The 22,835-nt window shown below is 34.3% G+C and overlaps 1 protein-coding gene across 1 annotated transcript in view; it reads left to right on the forward strand.

The window, feature by feature from the left end:
* Positions 1-1,018: 1,018 nt before the first annotated feature.
* LOC145983585 (glycine receptor subunit alpha-2-like) overlaps positions 1,019-22,835 on the forward strand; it is a 519,078-nt gene continuing 497,261 nt past the window's right edge. Inside the window, exons 1-4 of the mRNA XM_083116654.1 lie at positions 1,019-1,027; positions 3,466-3,600; positions 21,055-21,137; positions 22,602-22,635. Of these exons, the coding sequence (XP_082972780.1) occupies positions 1,019-1,027; positions 3,466-3,600; positions 21,055-21,137; positions 22,602-22,635 (261 nt within the window). The remainder of the gene's footprint in view (positions 1,028-3,465; positions 3,601-21,054; positions 21,138-22,601; positions 22,636-22,835) is intronic.

Below are 22,835 nucleotides of genomic sequence, written 5' to 3' on the forward strand. Positions count from 1 at the left end.
ATTTTCTTACACCTCTCTCTCTCTTTCCTATTTCTCTCTCGCCCGTCTGTCTGCCACGGCCTCTTTTCTCTCTTGTCCTCGGTCTCCCGATGGCTGATTACCTCATTTGCTTGTAATCAATGGATCTCGGGTTCGATACCTGCTGCAGACACATTGCGCAGTGGTTGGGACCACACTTTCAACTATAGGTCCATTCCGACCACCCTATTTGTATATAAAGTGGAGTTAAAACCAAGAATTCAAGCAATTCTCTTCTCCTCCTCCTCCTCCCCCTCCGTCTCCTCCTCTCTCTCTTCACGTTGTGTGTGTTCCTTTATCTTTATCTGTCTCTTTTCATTATCCTTCATTCTCTGTCTGACTCTTTAATTCTGTTGCTTTCTCACATTCTCCTTATATATGTGAAAGATAAGAAATATTATATTAAAAAATCCCTGAATGCTAGAGACAATGGTTCTACCAACGGCGTGCGCACTTTTTTTAGTGGTCCGTCCTCATTTTGCCATCTTTTCGTGCGTCTGGCGTTCTTTTCTTAAGTGCAGGGGAAAGGGAGGTTATAACCCCCACCAATAACTCTCCTTGGGCACGCCACATTAGCATGCAATATTAATTGGATACTTTCCATTATCCAGTGTAGTTTCAAGAACTAGACAATGGATAATATCGAATTAACATTCCATACTAACATAACTTTAAACAACAAAAAAATGATTATTTCACTCATCTTAGTAATTATGAATGAAATTATCATCCTAGGACTTTACATATATTTTTTTTTAATACTACTTGTCTGTTGTTCATTATTCTTAACTGTGCCATTAAATTGATATACTCAACTAGTATTTTGTTTTGATATCACTAGTTCTCATGCAAAGTTTTTATATTGTTTTTCTTAAGGCACTTATTGTTCCTGTAATGAAAACAAGAAAGAATTGCTATTGTCGTGCAGAGGAATGTGAGGCATATCAACCAACTAAAGAGGGGTTATTCTGTGCTTATTGTGGATATCCACCAACGAAGCATGCAAAAGGTAAGTGTGTGTTACATATTATTATCTGAAACATGAATAATTGCATTTCCAAATCAATCGGTGATAAGACAATCTCACTTTCCGTAGACAATTTACCATGATGAAAGTGTTCCTCGTTTTTTTAAATTTGGACTTGCGAATTAACAAATATAAATAGAATAATTCAATTTTGAATTAATTTAAATTGTCTTCAGAATATTTTTGATTCGCTCAACATTAGGTAGGCTACATTTAAGGCTCAGATTTATTAAACTGCTTGACACAACATCCGTGTGGCATATCAAGGGAGGGGGGGGGGTTGGTGGGGGTCATAACTTATAACCACCTCTTTTGCTCAGTAATCTTTAAAATATGTTAAGAAAAATATCAAAGGCTGAAAAAATGGCAAATTGAGGGCTCATTAATAAAAATAAGCATATGTACCCCCCTCCTTTCGAAAATCCTCATAACTCATAACATCACTTACAATCAGAATAGCTTCTTATTGGATGACATAACCCCTTCATACCTTTGATACCTAGCTTTATAAATGAGACTCATGTTAATTCAATATGCTTAACTGTTAATATTTGTAGTGTCTCTCTCTCTCTCTCTCTCTCTCTCTCTCTCTCTCTCTCTCTCTCTCGCTCTCGCTCTCTCTCTTTCAGTAGTGGAATCCTCTTGTGAAAAAAATATTCTTATACTTATAGATGTTATAGACAAGGATATCATGTCAATTTTCCTGTTTAATTTTGCATTTAGACTGTTTAATGTGCAATAACTATATCTTGCCTCTTTTATTTTATTTTATCTATTTGTGGAATATGCATTTTTAAGTCATAAAGTAATTTTGGCTCTAAATTTTCCCTACCACCTTTAAATACAAACTCTCATCTACAGATGGAAAATTAAGAATACACCCCTGTAAATATTTTTTGTGCAAGTGATAAATTATTTTAAGTAACTTAACTACACATACATAATGGCCAACACGAGAAACAGTCATGTATATTCTCTTTCACTTTCTTAATCGCTTGAGATATGGAATGGTATTTTTTTCTCTTAACATACAAACTTTTATACACATCAAGCTTCCCACCAAAGACTTGGAAATTTCATTATTACAATGACATTTAGTCATGGAAAGTGGTAGAGGAGCAGAGAGAACTCTTTCTCCGTTTATTTGTTTTTCTTTTTGTTTCATCCTTTTTCTATTTTCTTTCCACTTGCTTTCTCTATTCAGCCTCTCTCTTTGTCAGAGAGAACTAGACTCCTTCCCTCACTCATGTATTTTATTCCCTCTTCTCCTTTATCTCTGTGTCTCCCAATGCCTTTGTCATTTTTCTTATCTCCAACATACGAGACACACATATGTATGAGAGTGCGTGTCTCATTTAGAGAGAGAGAAATATGTGTGTGTCTGTGTGTGTGTCATCTTCCCTTTCTCTCTCTCTCTCTCTCTCTCCTCTCCCTCTTTCTCTCACTGCATTTCTTCCATTTTCTCTTCTCTCCTAGAGGGAGACAGACAGAGAAATATGTGTGTGAAACAGTCATCCTTTCTCTGAAGGAACTGAAAAAGGAAAGAGAGAGAGAGAGAGAGAAGGAAGAAAAGAGTAAGAAGAGAAAGGGAGGAGAGGAGAGTGACAGAGTGAACCCCCCTGCATCTGCCTCTTTCTCTCCCTCTCAACTTTTCTATCCTTTTGTGAGGGAAAAAGAAATGGTGGGAAGGAAAGGATGGAAAGGAGAAAAGAGTGAGGGGGGAGGGAAAAGAAGAAAAGAGATATAAGTCATGAAGGGTTTCATATGCAAATTACATAATTCAAAACCATGCATTCTTTTGATCTATGGCCTCGGTGGCTCAGTTCGTAACGCGTCTGACTACAATGCTACAAGTCCCGGGTTCGATCCAGAGCCGGTTCAAATCCGGGAACTTTTCTAACGTTGGAAGAGGCTCTGGCGCCCACCCAGCGTCGAATGACATGGGTACCCTGGGGGCTAAAGGCGGTCAGGGGCTTGATGTTGATCACATTTCCCCCATTCACGACCGGATCAAGAAAGTGTGGGGCGTTACCCCCCACACATCCTATACGCCTCCATGGCGTGGTGCTAAGCACAGGGGAGCACTTTACCTTTCTTTTTCTTTACCTTTTCATCTGTTTCAGTCCCTTGTAAGTCCCTAATTATTATATTTTCAAACCTTCAAGTAATGTGATAAAGTGTTGGTTTATGAACAGAAAAGTAATATAAATTAACTAAATTGAATATGCTATATGTTTAATCACTTTGTTTTGACTTATAAGTATATTTCAAAATCTGTCTCCTCTATAGTTTTACAAAGAATATTATTGCTATTATTTTACACCACCTGGGTATGGTATATTTTCCCAGTGCTAATTTAAATAAACCTTGAATGTTCTCTGTTTCATAGCAGTAAATATGATATTTGTTTTGATTTACAGGAAGTTGACATCAACATTTTCTTGGCCCTGTGCAAAGACATGCAACATAAAGGAGAAAGTGCTCTTGTGATGAGTTCCGGGTTCAAGTCTGGCCTGTATAGGAGTGTTTTGTGTACCTGTCTTCATGCATCAAAGGTAAGAGCACACAAGCTCTAATTGCTGTAGTTGAGGGGAGGAACAGTGGAAGTAATATACTAAAGGGGTGTAGTTGAGTAGTTGGATTCTAAATAATTCATAGTGATTAGTAAAATAGAAGAGCTGAATGGTTGGTTACTGCTCTTGTCTTTAATATGAGTGGTTATTGGTTCGAACTCTTTGGAGTTCCAAAGTTCCTGTATAAACCCAACATCATGAGAACAGTTGGGGATCTACATGCAATAAATAAAATACTGTGAGCTTGAACACCAGTAACAGTGCTGATGGTACACAATGCATTAAGCACATATTAGCCAATGAAAAGCTATCTGTCTGGCATCAAAGGGATGTGGAGTCATGGAATTTAGTGTAGGTAAAAGGGAAGCAAATTGGTACAGGGATCTGCTGGAATGTCAAAGCATGGTAATGATTTGTGTTTTTGGGTCATGGCAGATATTAAAAAAGTCAAATTTAATGTCAGAGTACAAAAGCCATTTCAGGGCATTGTTCTACTATGTATTTTCTTCTTTATTTGTGGGTTGATGCATAGTTAGGACATTAAGTCTCATTGCGAGAGAGAGATTGTTTTAATTGGAAAATACTTGATCAGGAATAAATGTGATGTTTTGTAATTAAATTAATGAAAAAATATGATATTTATGCGTACTTCATTTATTTTCAGGAAGTATCACCATTTGGTAACAAAAAAAATGAGAATGAAGCACCCTATCTGGCACTATTTGTAGAAGGAATGTTGTCCTGGTAGCTGCAGATGCTAGAAAGTTCAGTGTGCCACTTTACAAACATTTATCTATGCACATGTTGACATATACTATAGTTTTGAATTAGACTACCCCAAACGTTTTGCTACATGTATGGTATTAGTCCAGTATACGTATACTGTTAGGCCATAAAGACAGACTGTCGCCTCAAGTCATCTATCTTATGTGAGAAGTTCAAGGATTGAAAGCAGACTATGCATTAGGCACCAGTGTATCTGTGACCAAACAATAAATGTTCTGTCTCATGATCTTCTGTATCATTTGTTACTATGAATTGCACCGAAGTTTCTCTTATTGTTCATTTGCAACATTGGTGTGGTGATTGAATATGGTATTCATAGTGTTTCCGTGTTTTATATTCATTTTAGGTTACAGGTTGTTGATTTTTTCTGTTTAATGACAATGCTTGTTTACTCCTGCATCATTTATATTTTGTTCACACTTGATTTTTTCCTATTTGGTTTATTCTGTGATTGTTAATCTGCATGTATATAAGGCATAAACATGTAGATTAAATGAGAAGGAACATTTATTAACTTCCTTTTCTCAGCTATGATCTCTCATTTTGTGCAAAAGTTATTTTCAATATGTCCTGAAAGTGTCATTTCTATGTATTCAGTTTCAATATTCAATTCAAAATTTGCACATATAACCAACCATGAACTCACAAGGTAATACCACTTTGAAACAGGTGAACAGGAAAAGCCTAATTTTTAATTAAATGTAGCTTAACACCCCCATTACCCTACACTAGACAAATTTACACTAAGCATCCCTCTACCAAAAATATTACATTAATGATATTTTTTTGTTGTTGTGTACTAAGAAGTGTTTTCAGCATGTTCTAAATGTGGGAAGCGTACTATAAATGATAAAATAATTTCTAGAATGCACTTAACACACTTGCAGAATATATAATATTGACAATATTCCTTTCCATCACTTTTTCAGCATATACAACACTACTGAAGCACATTAAATGTGAAGTGCTTCAAGGGAATGTTTGAAAAGTGAAATATTTTTTACAGTGGAGAAATGTATTGGAACTTTTCCCTTGCAGGTATGCAACCCGCATGAGCAAGGAAAGGAAAAAAATTATGCATTTCAATGTGTCACTGAACACACTAAAGATACATCATTTTTTTTACTCCAACGACACGTTTAGGTGCATCAAACGAAATATCCACTTTAATGTGTCATTTGACACATTTATTTTGATGCATTTAGGTGCATCTTTCAGTTTGATACATTTTGTGAATCATTTGACACATTTATTTTGATGCATTTAGGTGCATCTTTCAGTTTGATGCATTTTAAATGTGTTATTGGAGTCAAAAAAATTATGCACTTTTGTGTGTCAACTGACACACTTTGAGTTCTGTGTGCTGCAGGAAAAGAAGACGAAACGTTCAGTGAACAACAAAGATTTTTGGATAAGTGATAACTAGTATCGAGAGCTCTCGTGTGTTACACCCCACAAGCCTAGTTGTGATAGAAAATCCCCTATAAAGTTCTATGAATAAAGCGCTACCTCAAAATCTAAAAGCCGGCGAGGTGTCCGTAAGTAGGCCTACATGTTAATCTGTTTAATATTGTTAATACACAAATGAAACTAGATTTTTCCTAGGATTTCCTCTCGCCAAGAAAATTCAACTTTTTGTATTGAGTTTTCTCATGTTAATCAAAAACCGCTAGCGTATCCGGGAACATCCTTTTCCGGGATTGTCTGCACAAATTAACATAAATAATGCACTAAATATTGGCACTGGTTTTGATCCGTTTCGATCTAATATTGCTGAAATACCTATCTCGGAATTTCTAGTGCTTTTAATTCCTTATAGGAGTGTGCAAAAATTACAGGATGGTTTGCACAAATTATGCACTAAATATTGGAACTAGTTTTGATCCGTTTCGTTCAAGTGGTTGGGCTGGTGAGATAATTATCTCAGAAATTCTAATGCTTCCAATTCCTTATAGGAGCGTGCACAAATTATGCACTAAATATTGGCACTGGTTTTCATCCGTTTCGATCAAGTGGTTGGGCTGGTGAGATAACTTTCTCAGAATTTCTAATGATTCTAATTCCTTATAGGAGCGTGAACAAATTCCGGGATAGCGTGCGAAATTTAGCACAAAGTATGCACTAAATATTAGCATGTGTTTTGATCCGTTTGGATCAAGTGGTTGGGCTGGGCGGAAGTTCTAATGCTTCTAATTCCTTACAGGTAGGAGGATAGTGGTATTGCACCCTCGTTTGGGTCGATAAATCAATTGATTTGTGAGAGATCAATGAAAGATCAATTGATGACGTAGGTGTGGGGGCAAGCTTGGGAGGGTAGTGAAAATGTGTTTTGATTGGTGTGACGTCATAAAATGGGCGTGGTTTATTTTGTGAGGAAGATTTTGATTTATAATTCAGTTAAGGATACAGCCATTTGATATATAAAAGGTTTCCTAATAGGGTTATAATATAATTTTTAAAGAGTCCCTGTTGTGTCCATATAATTCTAGGAAAAGTTCCATAATATGTTCCAAACAGGAAACATATTTTGTACATTCCAATAACACGCAGAAAATGTTAAAAAAAACAAGTCTTTTCATATCTAAATAGGACATAGGCCTATAACCAGCACACCTGCATTTCAATTTAATGCTATCAAATATTAAAACAAAATTTGGCAGCCCTGCATTTTTGGTGTTGTAAATCATCCCTAGTTAGTTATATATGGAGTAGCATTGATATCCAGCATACAGATTTTCAACTCACTTGTTTTAATAAAAAATAAGGTTAGATATGACAACTAAGCATTTCCAATTATTAAAAAGCTTTCCTACTTGACAGCATTCACGGTAGCATAAATAACCAGCATTCCGATCTTCAACTTTCTGCCTTCAAAATTGAAAGGTTAAAATTGGCAACCGAAATTTCCAATTACCTTCAATTAAACTCTTTCCTTTAACTATTCAAAGTAACACTTATAACCAGGATATTGCTTTTGAAGTTTCTATCTTGGAAATAAGAAAAATAGATGTGGCAACCAGCGAGTGTTTCGAATGAAATGGCTTGGTTATTAGTCCTCTGTACACATTGAATCACTTTTCCTCTGCGCGCTTCACTGTTTTCCGGCATTTCGAAGGTCGAACCGATTCTTTGCAGTAGTTTGGTCAATTTTAGTTGCTTGAACAAAACTCACCTCCGCCGTGGGATGGACTGTAATATCAAACCGATATGTCGAACTGTTTGTTTTCCCCGAAACTGGTTTCTGAAGTGGTGCGAACCAGAATGCTTTGCATGAGGAGCTTCGAGTTTCGGTTCGTCTGGGCCGGAGTTGAAATTTCCAGCGTCAATTCAAGTTCGAGTCCGAATTTGTACCTATCCGATTATGGTCTGCAGCGCCGAATCAGAACTGATAAAGCGAAAAGTGATACAGTCTGACCCGACCAAAACTCGAACTGAAATGCATTTCAGTCGTTATCATCTTTCATAATGCACTTCAATCAATATCTCGTTAAGTTAAATAAAAGCTCCTAAAACTCCTTAATTTGCCTTCACAGATACTTTCAGTCTTACATATTTGTGCAAGGCATTGACAAGCATTGACAAGCATACGACAAGCACGCGCCCGTGAAAAGAAAGAGAGTTGCGAGACCTCCCAGCCCGTGGATTACCCCCGAGATCCTGCAGCTGATGTCCTGCAGGGATGCAGCATACAAGCAATATAAGCCCGCACTGAAATCAAACCGGCAGTCGGTGCGTGATTATTTCGAAGAATACCGCATTCTTCGGAATCGGTGCACGCAGGAAATACGAAAGAGAAAGTTTTCCTTTGCCGGGCAACTCTTAAACTATAGATCGCAACCGAAATCGCTGTGGAACAAACTTAAAATGTTCGGCGTTGGGAAAAAACGTGATAGAAATGAAATAATTGGCATTTCCACTGAAAAACCAAATGGTCATTTTCAGAACTCATCAGACATAAATCCTAAAATTAAGAAACGTACGATCGACTCCATAAGTGTTCACAAAAGCAAAAACAAAAATAGTTTTGATTTCTCTTTTATAACTCATGCTAAGGTCCAAACTGCAATTAATAAAATCACATCCAATGCAACCGGAGCAGATGAAATTTCTATAAACATGTTAAAATGTATCGCTTCCCACATCTCATTTGCAATTGCAGACGTTTCCAACACATCCCTGTATACTGGCACATTCCCAAATATTTGGAAACTCGCTCACATACGCCCCCTGGCTAAAATCACCAACCCAGTAAGCGCTCAAGATTTTCGACCGATCAGTATTCTCCCCACTTTGTCAAAAGTATTTGAACACATCGTGCACGAGCAAATTTTAATTATATACAATCGAAAAATATGTTAAACCCCTTCCAGTCCGGTTTTCGCCCACAACACAGCACCAGCACAGCACTCATTAAAGTGGTGGATGACGTAAGGTCAGCGATGGATAAGAGATATCTGACAAGTAGATGGTATCCCAGCCAGTGGCAATTAATGCACGTGTTTTAATTAATTTGTATGTAGTTATAACTAATTTGCACGTACTTAGAACTAATTTGCACGTACTTAGAATTCATTTGCAAGTACTTAGAATACTTTACATTTATGTATTTGCATGTTTATAACTTTTTATGAATATATAATTATTTATTTTATGAGAAATATGTATATAAAAGGTAATTAGAGGTACTAAACGCTATGCATATGGTTTTATATTCATTACTGCAAAGTATGTAATGTATAAAATGTTAATATTAATGTTTATAATATTGAAAATAAGAGTTTATGGTTTATGAACCGCTATGAACGGTGGTAATGGTACGAAAGAAGACGGTCCCGGTACTCGAACCCGTGATATGTAATATTATTAATTAGTACTATGTAATAATATATGTTATTATGTTATGAAAGACGATGGTACGAGATGCCAGACAGGAGACTGTGAACTAAGCGCAGGTAGAGGAGAAAGGAATTTGGGGGAGTGTGCGTTCAAGGTCAAATGACGTCAGAACGTCAGAACAAAGAAGGAACCTGATTCACCAATCAGAGAACGCGTCGGTAGATTTTCAGAACCGGTTTTTCCAAGGTTAACCAGTACGCAATAACAGGGGAAAGCTATGCAATACTGTAGGGCAGGGGAGGGATTCAACCAGACAAAAAGGATGTCTGGAATGCGCAGCAAGGGTCAAATCTCTGAAGCTATGCGTCGCTTGTAGAACTGGTTTCCGCCGCCAATTAATATTCCGCTCAGGGTTGCCCCAAGGCACAGGCCACTTTAGCGCAGGTTTTTTTTTTATCTGTACTATGAAGAAGGGAGAGCTATCAGGGACTGGGCCTACAGTTTTCACCATTTGCTTTTATCACGGGGTAACGAACCTAGGACCCTTTGATTATTGATTTAGGTAGTAAATGTATGTTACTGTGTGCTATTTAACTTAATTTTGAGTTTATGTTTTACCAAATTTTGACTTTATGTCAAACATTTTCACAGCTTATCCTTATTTTTACAAAAATAACACTATTTATACTATTCAGGCAACATTTTTTATTAAATCTTGGACTCACAAAGACAATTTTTCAACTTTTAACTTATTATTTTACAACTTGATATTAATTTTTTACAAAATAACACTATTTGTACTATTCATGAAAGACTTTTAGTTATATTTTCGACACACTAAGTGTGTGTTCTCAACTTCTATCTGTTTATTAGGCTTATTATTACTCAAATAATACAATTTCAGCTGTTCAGGCAACATCTTTTATTAAATTTTGGACTCACAAAGATATTTTTTCAACTTTTAACTAATTATTTTACAAATTGATGTTAATTTTTACCAAAATAACACTTTTTATACTATTCAGGCAACATTTTTTATTAAATTTTGGACTCACAAAGATATTTTTACAACTTTTTAACTTATTATTTTAAAATTTTATACCTATTTTTACCTAAATAACACTATTTATACTATTCAGGAAAGAGTTTTAGGTATATTTTCGACACACAAAGTGTGTGTTCTCAACTTTTATCTGTTTATTTCACAAGTTTATTCTAATATTTACTCAAATAACACGATTTGAACGTGTTTTTTATTACATTTTGGACACACACACACACACACTTACACACTTGCACAGACACACACACACATACACACACACACACACACACATACACACACACACACACATACACACACACACACACACAGAGAGAGAGAGAGAGAGAGAGAGAGAGAGAGAGAGATTTTTTTCCAAGTTTACAGGATTATTCTCCACGTTTACTCAAATAACACAATTCAAATGTGTTTTGAATTAAATTTTGTACACACGAAGTGTGTTTCGTCAAGTTTTACCCTTTATTTTTCAATTTTATGCTTATTTTACCAAAGTAAGACCTCTTAGTCTATTCAAGAAAGAGTTGTCAATTATATTTTGGATGCAAAAGTATGTTTTGGCAAGTTCTACCCTTTTATTTTACAAGTTTAGGCTTATTATTACTCAAGTAACAACGAAAGTTTGTTTATTTTAGAGTTTGCTGAGTATTTTGTTACTGTTGTACTAGGTAAAAGTTTTTCTAAATATATCAGATAGGGCTCTGTATATTTTTGTTTTTGCTATTTTGGAGATGATGCGATGAGATCAGCACCACTCTTCATTTGCTTTTTTATTTTATGTACCCTAATATTATTTTGAGGCTTAGTGAATTCTAGAGCCTATTTATGCAGGAGAGAGGGCTTGAAAATGTTGATCTCAGATAACCCACAACTATTTGTCAGAGTATTTTAAAGGATATTTTATACTTATTATGGGCCACTAGAATATCTAAGCTTGCTTAATTTTAATGCCTGTAACGCTGTTATTGTATTTCTAGCTAAGGCTTACTGGATAAAGTACACGAAATGTTTAACATTTCGACTATTTGCCAAATTTTTAGTGTAACAAAAATTATTGTGTGTCTATAAAGACTGAAATCCTTTTACCGAGGGGTCCACAACTGGACGCTTACCAACATTGTTTATTTTCTTTTTTAAATATAACCATTTATCAATATATTGACAATTCACAGGACAAGACGAAGTTCACAGACGACTGACTATATGAACCATAGGTCCACTTGCTAAACTTTTTTCTATGCTAGAAGAATAATTTAGCCTTATAGCCTTTTTCAAGGTATTTTTGAAGTATTACTGGTGTTTTGGGTGCATCAACACTTGGGTTATTTCCATTTGGTTTATTATACTATCTGAACACTGAAATCCTCAGATTGAAACTTAAAGCTTAGGCTGTAACTAGGGACTTAGTATGTATATCGACAATTTATAGGACAACACGAACCTTACAAAGGATTGTAGGTGACGTAGGACCAGACGCCAGAGCTTTGTTAATCTTCAAGAAGCATTTACAGTTATATTACGAGGAAATGAGGTTGATTTTTACTGTTTCACAAGAATGCTATCTTTTATACACCCAATATTTGCTTTTTCAAGTAACTACATGTGCCAGAAGTACTTACAGGCCAACTCTAACTAGACTTCGACTTATTTTATATCAGGTGCTAAATTTATAAAGAACTATGATTGTACATATTTTTGAGAATCCAACTATATCAGGATTTTTCTATGTAAGTATATTTTTATTGACTGGCTTATTTAACAGATCAAACAGAAAGACGGCAAAATTCACTAAATGTAGGTGATTGCATGAAAATAACTAGATCAAGGGGTGACCAACAGTGAGAGCTGAATGTATATATAGATGGTTGCGCTCTATTATTCTCACCTTCGCTGGATTGGCGAAGGAACGCACTTGTGGGCGGTAGAACCTGAACGGGCTCCATCATGGCATCGGAGACTCGAAGCAGATGTTTTGGAGGATGAACCCAAGTAGGGTCATAGGCGCTACGACCAATTTGGTCATTGCTTTTTATATGAGGAACCAATTTGGCCCACTCCCAAAATTAACTTAGATTGCTTATAACTTATGAAATTTGAAGTCTGCACAAGATCCGATGACAAAATTTAAAAATTGTTATCGCCCAGACAGAGACTAGAACCCTGGACAGATAAGTTAAAAGCCTAACGCTATACCAACTAAGCTATCTGGTCACAAGGTATTCTTTTCTTGAAAAGTTAGTTATGTTAAGAAATATATTGAAACATTTGAGAACACTCTTGGTCTGGTTCGACAGAGAAGGAGACAACATTTCCAAATTTTTACAGACTGGGTGTATTTTTCCACTATAGAGGCCTTCACTATATGTAATTCGAAACGCTAAAGTTCAGCTAGCTTCCAAAATTGAGGTAAAGATTGTGTTTGGCGAGATTAACAAGTTACAATTATATCCAGCTAAAACTCTCAGATTTACAGTACTAGCCAAGGTTTAGTAACATTTTCTTCACTTTAGTACAAATACCAAAGAAATAGGTATATTTTATTTATAATTTGACAAAATGTACTAGTATTTAATTCACAAAGTTAGGTAAAAAGCAGTATTTTTAAAAATATTGTTACTGCCTTCAAACTTTATGTTATTTAGCTACTAACAACTGGTTTACACTGTTTGGCATCCTTTAAATAGGAAAAGAAGGAATTATTTGTTTAGTATTTTTACTACTTTATATTTATTTAAGAAAACAATTCTACAGTTTAACTTAATTTTAACAAATTGTTACTAATTTATATATCAAAGTTATGTTATTTAGAGTGTATGAAGGCGTATAAAGTTAATATTTGTACTTATCAGTTCAACTAACAATTATATTTTACACACAAAAGATAATGTTTACAGTTAAATTACTTGAATCAGAGAATAATATTTTACAGTAATTGATTCATTCAGCACTAGTCAGTACTTTTATGCATCAGAAAGTTTTCTTAATTTTCTATTACGCATGCTATTTTGGGCTATTCTTAAAATGTATTTCTAGGGCAAACTGGTTTAATTTTCTGCTTATAATGCAAAGTTGACAGTTTTCGCACAATGCATTGTACATTTGTTATATTCTCTACTTACAATCCAAATATTATGCTTATTTAATGTATAACTAACTAACTCTCTAGCCTTCTTAAACCCGAATGTTCATGGCTGCAGCAACTCATGCCTTTCATCTGTCCCTGTCCTGAGCAAGATCTATATACTTCTTTCCTTCCCTACCAATTTCCTTTAGGTCCATCTCTACATTATCCCTCCATCTTTGTTTTGGTCTTCCTATTGGTCTTTTACCATCAGGTTTCCCAACAATAATCCTGTATACTCTTCTTTCCTCTCCCATTCGTACCACATGATCTACACACCTAAGTCTTCTTGATTTAATCATTCTAATACTATCTGGACATGAATACAAATTATGTACTTCTAAATTATGTAACCTTCTCCACTCATCTGTCTCCTCATCTGTTTTAGGCCCAAGTATTTTCCTAAGGATTTTATTTTCAAATATTCTCAATTTATGTTCCTTTTTCAATGTAAGGGACCAAGTTTATTTACTGTATTTAACTTTTATTTTTTTGTAATTAACAAAAATTAAAAGCTTATACTGTAGTTATTATATCTTTTTCTATCAGCTTATTTTGAAATCAATATTATTAGATATAGTCTTTGATTTATAACTATATTGCTTTTTTTTTATCAATTTATCTAAGAGTACACACAGACAAACACATCTGTTCACACTTTTATGTACATAGATATGCCTTTTTTCAATATTTTAGTATGAAGATTGCACTTTAGCTATTTAAGCAAGGGTAGGAAAGGTAGGATTTCTGAGAATTTCTTGCAGGATTTTGTTGTCCAAGTATAGATGAGAACTGAGCTGGGAGACTGTTTTGAACCTTTTCATGAGAGTTTGCATGTGAACTGTATGCAAATTGAGCACTATTGACTGTGCATGCTTCTAAGTTTTGCTGTTATTTTACATCAAGTCTGTGAGACTGTAGAGAGTTTTCCCATTTCAAGTAGTTTTTTTTATTGTATTTGTATATGTTTTGGGGACTTAGCAGTTTTATGTTATGAGGCAGTTTCTTGTAGAATATTTTTACCGGATTGTTTTGAGATATTGAGTGTCTGCTGTTTTACTTGTAATTATTTTCCTTCTTGTGTTGTGTATTTGACTACATTTTGTCCAAGTTCGTAGTATTTAGAATAATTGTTATTGACTTGTAGATGTAGGGAGTAATAATCCTTTGCAAGATGCCCTATACTTTAGTCTGAACATTATTCTTAGTGTTCACTTTTGAAGCCTTAGTATTCTGGTAGTATTATTAATGTAGAGGTAAATTAGGCTGAAATGTAGGCATTTTTCTGATAAATTATACTCACTTAGTTGTTTCAGCAGGTAGAAGTTGCATGATGATTTACTGCTGATGATGTTAATTTACTCTTCTTATGTACTACGTATGATGTAGCTTACTTGAGTAATTGGAATTTTCTACTGAAAAAAGGATTGCTTGTCTATTTTATTCCTATGTTGTTGAGTTTGTCCATAAGCAAGCCATGTTTTTACTCTATCCTATGCCTTGGAAGAATCTAGATATATTGTGTTTGCAGTTTTATGTTTCTCTAAGGTTTCAGCTATGTAGTTTTTTAAACTGTGCTATGGGTGTGAATATTGATTTCTCTTTCTGGATGCCATGTTGGTTTCTGTGTATTCCTTTTGCTGCTTGAATTTGACTTAGGTTGTTTGCTTTTTTCTTAGATCTTTATTTGTTTATTTGTTCAGTATTTTTTATTTTTTGAATTTTAATTACTTTAATTTTACATTAACTAACATATTTTATTTTAACAACAAAAGAATTTACTCTAGTATAAAAACTTCTACTAACAAAAAAGTACTATTATAACTTTTAATTTTAGAAAATTGTATTTTTAAAACTTTACCTTTGAAAAATTGACTTTTAATTACTTTAATTTTACATTAACTAACATATTTTATTTTAACAACAAAATAATTTGCCCTAGTATAAAAACTTCTACTAACAAAAATATACTATAACTTTTAATTTTAGAAAATTGTATTTTTAATACTTTAACTTTGAAAAAATTAATTTTAACCCACTTGGACTTTAACAATGTACTTTGAATTTTTTATGTAAAAGAATATTCAAAAAATAAAAAATACTGAACAAATAAACAAATAAAGATCTAAGAAAAAAAGCAAACAACCTAAGTCAAATTCAAGCAGCAAAAGGAATACACAGAAACCAACATGGCATTCAGAAAGAGAAATCAATATTCACACCCATAGCACAGTTTAAAAAACTACATAGCTGAAACCTTAGAGAAACATAAAACTGCAAACACAATATATCTAGATTCTTCCAAGGCATAGGATAGAGTAAAAACATGGCTTGCTTATGGACAAACTCAACAACATAGGAATAAAATAGACAAGCAATCCTTTTTTCAGTAGAAAATTCCAATTACTCAAGTAAGCTACATCATACGTAGTACATAAGAAGAGTAAATTAACATCATCAGCAGTAAATCATCATGCAACTTCTACCTGCTGAAACAACTAAGTGAGTATAATTTATCAGAAAAATGCCTACATTTCAGCCTAATTTACCTCTACATTAATAATACTACCAGAATACTAAGGCTTCAAAAGTGAACACTAAGAATAATGTTCAGACTAAAGTATAGGGCATCTTGCAAAGGATTATTACTCCCTACATCTACAAGTCAATAACAATTATTCTAAATACTACGAACTTGGACAAAATGTAGTCAAATACACAACACAAGAAGGAAAATAATTACAAGTAAAACAGCAGACACTCAATATCTCAAAACAATCCGGTAAAAATATTCTACAAGAAACTGCCTCATAACATAAAACTGCTAAGTCCCCAAAACATATACAAATACAATAAAAAAAACTACTTGAAATGGGAAAACTCTCTACAGTCTCACAGACTTGATGTAAAATAACAGCAAAACTTAGAAGCATGCACAGTCAATAGTGCTCAATTTGCATACAGTTCACATGCAAACTCTCATGAAAAGGTTCAAAACAGTCTCCCAGCTCAGTTCTCATCTATACTTGGACAACAAAATCCTGCAAGAAATTCTCAGAAATCCTACCTTTCCTACCCTTGCTTAAATAGCTAAAGTGCAATCTTCATACTAAAATATTGAAAAAAGGCATATCTATGTACATAAAAGTGTGAACAGATGTGTTTGTCTGTGTGTACTCTTAGATAAATTGATAAAAAAAAGCAATATAATTATAAATCAAAGACTATATCTAATAATATTGATTTCAAAATAAGCTGATAGAAAAAGATATAATAACTACAGTATAAGCTTTTAATTTTCGTTAATTACAAAAAAAATAAAAGTTAAATACAGTAAATAAACTTGGTCCCTTACATTGAAAAAGGAACATAAATTGAGAATATTTGAAAATAAAATCCTTAGGAAAATACTTGGGCCTAAAACAGATGAGGAGACAGATGAGTGGAGAAGGTTACATAATTTAGAAGTACATAATTTGTATTCATGTCCAGATAGTATTAGAATGATTAAATCAAGAAGACTTAGGTGTGTAGATCATGTGGTACGAATGGGAGAGGAAAGAAGAGTATACAGGATTATTGTTGGGAAACCTGATGGTAAAAGACCAATAGGAAGACCAAAACAAAGATGGAGGGATAATGTAGAGATGGACCTAAAGGAAATTGGTAGGGAAGGAAAGAAGTATATAGATCTTGCTCAGGACAAGGACAGATGAAAGGCATGAGTTGCTGCAGCCATGAACATTCGGGTTTAAGAAGGCTAGAGAGTTAGTTAGTTATACATTAAATAAGCATAATATTTGGATTGTAAGTAGAGAATATAACAAATGTACAATGCATTGTGCGAAAACTGTCAACTTTGCATTATAAGCAGAAAATTAAACCAGTTTGCCCTAGAAATACATTTTAAGAATAGCCCAAAATAGCATGCGTAATAGAAAATTAAGAAAACTTTCTGATGCATAAAAGTACTGACTAGTGCTGAATGAATCAATTACTGTAAAATATTATTCTCTGATTCAAGTAATTTAACTGTAAACATTATCTTTTGTGTGTAAAATATAATTGTTAGTTGAACTGATAAGTACAAATATTAACTTTATACGCCTTCATACACTCTAAATAACATAACTTTGATATATAAATTAGTAACAATTTGTTAAAATTAAGTTAAACTGTAGAATTGTTTTCTTAAATAAATATAAAGTAGTAAAAATACTAAACAAATAATTCCTTCTTTCCTATTTAAAGGATGCCAAACAGTGTAAACCAGTTGTTAGTGGCTAAATAACATAAAGTTTGAAGGCAGTAACAATATTTTTAAAAATACTGCTTTTTACCTAACTTTGTGAATTAAATACTAGTACATTTTGTCAAATTATAAATAAAATATACCTATTTCTTTGGTATTTGTACTAAAGTGAAGAAAATGTTACTAAACCTTGGCTAGTACAGTAAATCTGAGAGTTTTAGCTGGATATAATTGTAACTTGTTAATCTCGCCAAACACAATCTTTACCTCAATTTTGGAAGCTAGCTGAACTTTAGCGTTTCGAATTACATATAGTGAAGGCCTCTATAGTGGAAAAATACACCCAGTCTGTAAAAATTTGGAAATGTTGTCTCCTTCTCTGTCGAACCAGACCAAGAGTGTTCTCAAATGTTTCAATATATTTCTTAACATAACTAACTTTTCAAGAAAAGAATACCTTGTGCCCAGATAGCTTAGTTGTTATAGCGTTAGGCTTTTAACCTATCTGTCCAGGGTTCGAGTCCCTGTCTGGGCGATTTCAATTTTTAAATTTTGTCATCGGATCTTGCGCAGAATGGGTATAAAATATGTTTACAGTCTAACAGATTATTATTTATCTTAAAATTTTGCAAATAAGCTTTTAAGTTTCTCAAATATCAGCATCTTTAGCTAACAGTACAGCATAACCATTATGATTATGATAGAAAAGTTCTGGTGGTAGGACCTACACCTACTGTAATATCTCTGTGGTATTAACTTACATGCAGCCCATAACGTTTGGGACTGTTTCTCCTCCGTTACATTTCCTCGCCATTTACCCTTAGCGTCGCGATTAGCCCCAGAAGCAAAAAAAGCGAAATCTTATATTTGTTTTTTTATATCTCTGAAACCACCTATACTATAGAACTACATTTAATGAATTTTGCAGTCCTCCTGTTTGATCTGTTAAATAATCCAATCAATAAAAATATACTTACATAGAAAAATCTGTTTTTCAGATACTTTAATCGGGTAATCTGCTTTTGCGTACTTCCTCAGAAATATACACAATCATAGTTCTTTATAAATTTAGCACCTGATATAGAATAAGTCGAAGTCTAGTTAGAGTTGGCCTGTAAGTACTTCTGGCACATGTAGTTACTTGAAAAAGCAAATATTGGGTGTATAAAAGATAGCATTCTTGTGAAACAGTAAAAATCAACCTCATTTCCTCGTAATATAACTGTAAATGCTTCTTGAAGATTAACAAAGCTCTGGCGTCTGGTCCTACGTCACCTACAATCCTTTGTAAGGTTCGTGTTGTCCTATAAATTGTCGATATACATACTAAGTCCCTAGTTACAGCCTAAGCTTTAAGTTTCAATCTGAGGATTTCAGTGTTCAGATAGTATAATAAACCAAATGGAAATAACCCAAGTGTTGATGCACCCAAAACACCAGTAATACTTCAAAAATACCTTGAAGAAGGCTATAAGGCTAAATTATTCTTCTAGCATAGAAAAAAGTTTAGCAAGTGGACCTATGGTTCATATAGTCAGTCGTCTGTGAACTTCGTCTTGTCCTGTGAATTGTCAATATATTGATAAATGGTTATATTTAAAAAAGAAAATAAACAATGTTGGTAAGCGTCCAGTTGTGGACCCCTCGGTAAAAGGATTTCAGTCTTTATAGACACACAATAATTTTTGTTACACTAAAAATTTGGCAAATAGTCGAAATGTTAAACATTTCGTGTACTTTATCCAGTAAGCCTTAGCTAGAAATACAATAACAGCGTTACAGGCATTAAAATTAAGCAAGCTTAGATATTCTAGTGGCCCATAATAAGTATAAAATATCCTTTAAAATACTCTGACAAATAGTTGTGGGTTATCTGAGATCAACATTTTCAAGCCCTCTCTCCTGCATAAATAGGCTCTAGAATTCACTAAGCCTCAAAATAATATTAGGGTACATAAAATAAAAAAGCAAATGAAGAGTGGTGCTGATCTCATCGCATCATCTCCAAAATAGCAAAAACAAAAATATACAGAGCCCTATCTGATATATTTAGAAAACTTTTACCTAGTACAACAGTAACAAAATACTCAGCAAACTCTAAAATAAACAAACTTTCGTTGTTACTTGAGTAATAATAAGCCTAAACTTGTAAAATAAAAGGGTAGAACTTGCCAAAACATACTTTTGCATCCAAAATATAATTGACAACTCTTTCTTGAATAGACTAAGAGGTCTTACTTTGGTAAAATAAGCATAAAATTGAAAAATAAAGGGTAAAACTTGACGAAACACACTTCGTGTGTACAAAATTTAATTCAAAACACATTTGAATTGTGTTATTTGAGTAAACGTGGAGAATAATCCTGTAAACTTGGAAAAAAATATCTCTCTCTCTCTCTCTCTCTCTCTCTCTCTCTGTGTGTGTGTGTGTGTGTGTATGTGTGTGTGTGTGTGTATGTGTGTGTGTGTGTGTGTGTATGTGTGTGTGTGTGTGTGTGTATGTGTGTGTGTGTCTGTGCAAGTGTGTAAGTGTGTGTGTGTGTGTGTCCAACATGTAATAAAAAACACGTTCAAATCGTGTTATTTGAGTAAATATTAGAATAAACTTGTGAAATAAACAGATAAAAGTTGAGAACACACACTTTGTGTGTCGAAAATATACCTAAAACTCTTTCCTGAATAGTATAAATAGTGTTATTTAGGTAAAAATAGGTATAAAATTTTAAAATAATAAGTTAAAAAGTTGTAAAAATATCTTTGTGAGTCCAAAATTTAATAAAAAATGTTGCCTGAATAGTATAAATAGTGTTATTTTGGTAAAAATTAACATCAATTTGTAAAATAATTAGTTAAAAGTTGAAAAAATATCTTTGTGAGTCCAAAATTTAATAAAAGATGTTGCCTGAACAGCTGAAATTGTATTATTTGAGTAATAATAAGCCTAATAAACAGATAGAAGTTGAGAACACACACTTAGTGTGTCGAAAATATAACTAAAAGTCTTTCATGAATAGTACAAATAGTGTTATTTTGTAAAAAAATAATATCAAGTTGTAAAATAATAAGTTAAAAGTTGAAAAATTGTCTTTGTGAGTCCAAGATTTAATAAAAAATGTTGCCTGAATAGTATAAATAGTGTTATTTTTGTAAAAATAAGGATAAGCTGTGAAAATGTTTGACATAAAGTCAAAATTTGGTAAAACATAAACTCAAAATTAAGTTAAATAGCACACAGTAACATACATTTACTACCTAAATCAATAATCAAAGGGTCCTAGGTTCGTTACCCCGTGATAAAAGCAAATGGTGAAAACTGTAGGCCCAGTCCCTGATAGCTCTCCCTTCTTCATAGTACAGATAAAAAAAAAACCTGCGCTAAAGCGGCCTGTGCCTTGGGGCAACCCTGAGCGGAATATTAATTGGCGGCGGAAACCAGTTCTACAAGCGACGCATAGCTTCAGAGATTTGACCCTTGCTGCGCATTCCAGACATCCTTTTTGTCTGGTTGAATCCCTCCCCTGCCCTACAGTATTGCATAGCTTTCCCCTGTTATTGCGTACTGGTTAACCTTGGAAAAACCGGTTCTGAAAATCTACCGACGCGTTCTCTGATTGGTGAATCAGGTTCCTTCTTTGTTCTGACGTTCTGACGTCATTTGACCTTGAACGCACACTCCCCCAAATTCCTTTCTCCTCTACCTGCGCTTAGTTCACAGTCTCCTGTCTGGCATCTCGTACCATCGTCTTTCATAACATAATAACTACATATCACGTGTTCGAGTACCGGGACCGTCTTCTTTCGTACCATTACCACCGTTCATAGCGGTTCATAAACCATAAACTCTTATTTTCAATATTATAAACATTAATATTAACATTTTATACATTACATACTTTGCAGTAATGAATATAAAAACATATGCATAGCGTTTAGTACCTCTAATTACCTTTTATATACATATTTTTCATAAAATAAATAATTATATATTCATAAAAAGTTATAAACTTGCAAATACATAAATGTAAAGTATTCGAAGTACTTGCAAATGAATTCTAAGTACGTGCAAATTAGTTCTAAGTACGTGCAAATTAGTTATAAGTACATACAAATTAATTAAAACACGTGCATTAATTGCCACTGGCTGGGATACCATCTACTCTGACAATGCTGGTTCTCCTCGATTACAGCAAAGCCTTCCAAACCGTCGACCACGATATCCTGCTGGCAAAATTGTCATCGTATTTCAACTTCTCCCAACCCGCTGTTGACTGGACTCGATCATTCTTAGCAGCCAGATAGCAATGCACATTAGTTTCTGAAAATAAGTCGTCATGGCTGCCGATAAATTGCGGTGTTCCCCAAGGAAGCGTTTTGTCTCCGCTACTGTTCTCCATGTACATAAATGACATATCGGAAACATTTCAATCAACGAATTACCATCTGTACGCTGATGACGTCCAATGTTACTTATCGTTCCCTAAAACAAACATCAATATGGCCATCAAAGCCCTAAACGCTGATATTATGAACGTCTGCAAGTGGTCTCAGGCAAACGGTCTACGAGTAAATGCTCAGAAAACTAAATGTATTTTAATTGGCTCACGGCACCTCATATCCACAACAGCGAAGTCCTCCATCCCGGACATTCTTGTAGACGGAAAACCCATTTCACTATCACTTTCGGTCAAAGACCTGGGAATTGTTGTGGACGAAAACCTCACCTGGAGTGAACATGTGAAGGCCATATGCAAAAAATCTTACGCAGCACTGTACCGCCTAAAAAACATCTTACCGCAAGAGGTAAAGAAAACACTCGTGGAATCGCTAGTTTTGTCGCAAATAGACTACTGCGACTTGACGTATGTTGACCTCAACGGTGAACTAGCAAGACGTCTACAGCGAATACAAAATGCATGCGTACGTTTTATTTATAACATCAAACATTTTGACCACCTTACCCCGGCTTTCAAAGACCTAGGCTGGTTCGACCTTTCAACACGTCGTCGCTTCCACGCTCTTACAGCGCTCTACAAAATAGTGCATTCAAGAGAACCCGATTACCTATTTTCACGATTTCAACCCCTAAGCGCAGCACACACCTTTGCTACCCGTTCACGAAACAACTCCCTGCTCACCATCCCCTCCCACAAGACAGCGTTTTA

The sequence above is a fragment of the Lepisma saccharinum genome, chromosome 2 (assembly GCF_977018435.1).
Source record: "Lepisma saccharinum chromosome 2, izLepSacc3.1, whole genome shotgun sequence".
Classification (NCBI taxonomy): domain Eukaryota; kingdom Metazoa; phylum Arthropoda; class Insecta; order Zygentoma; family Lepismatidae; genus Lepisma; species Lepisma saccharinum.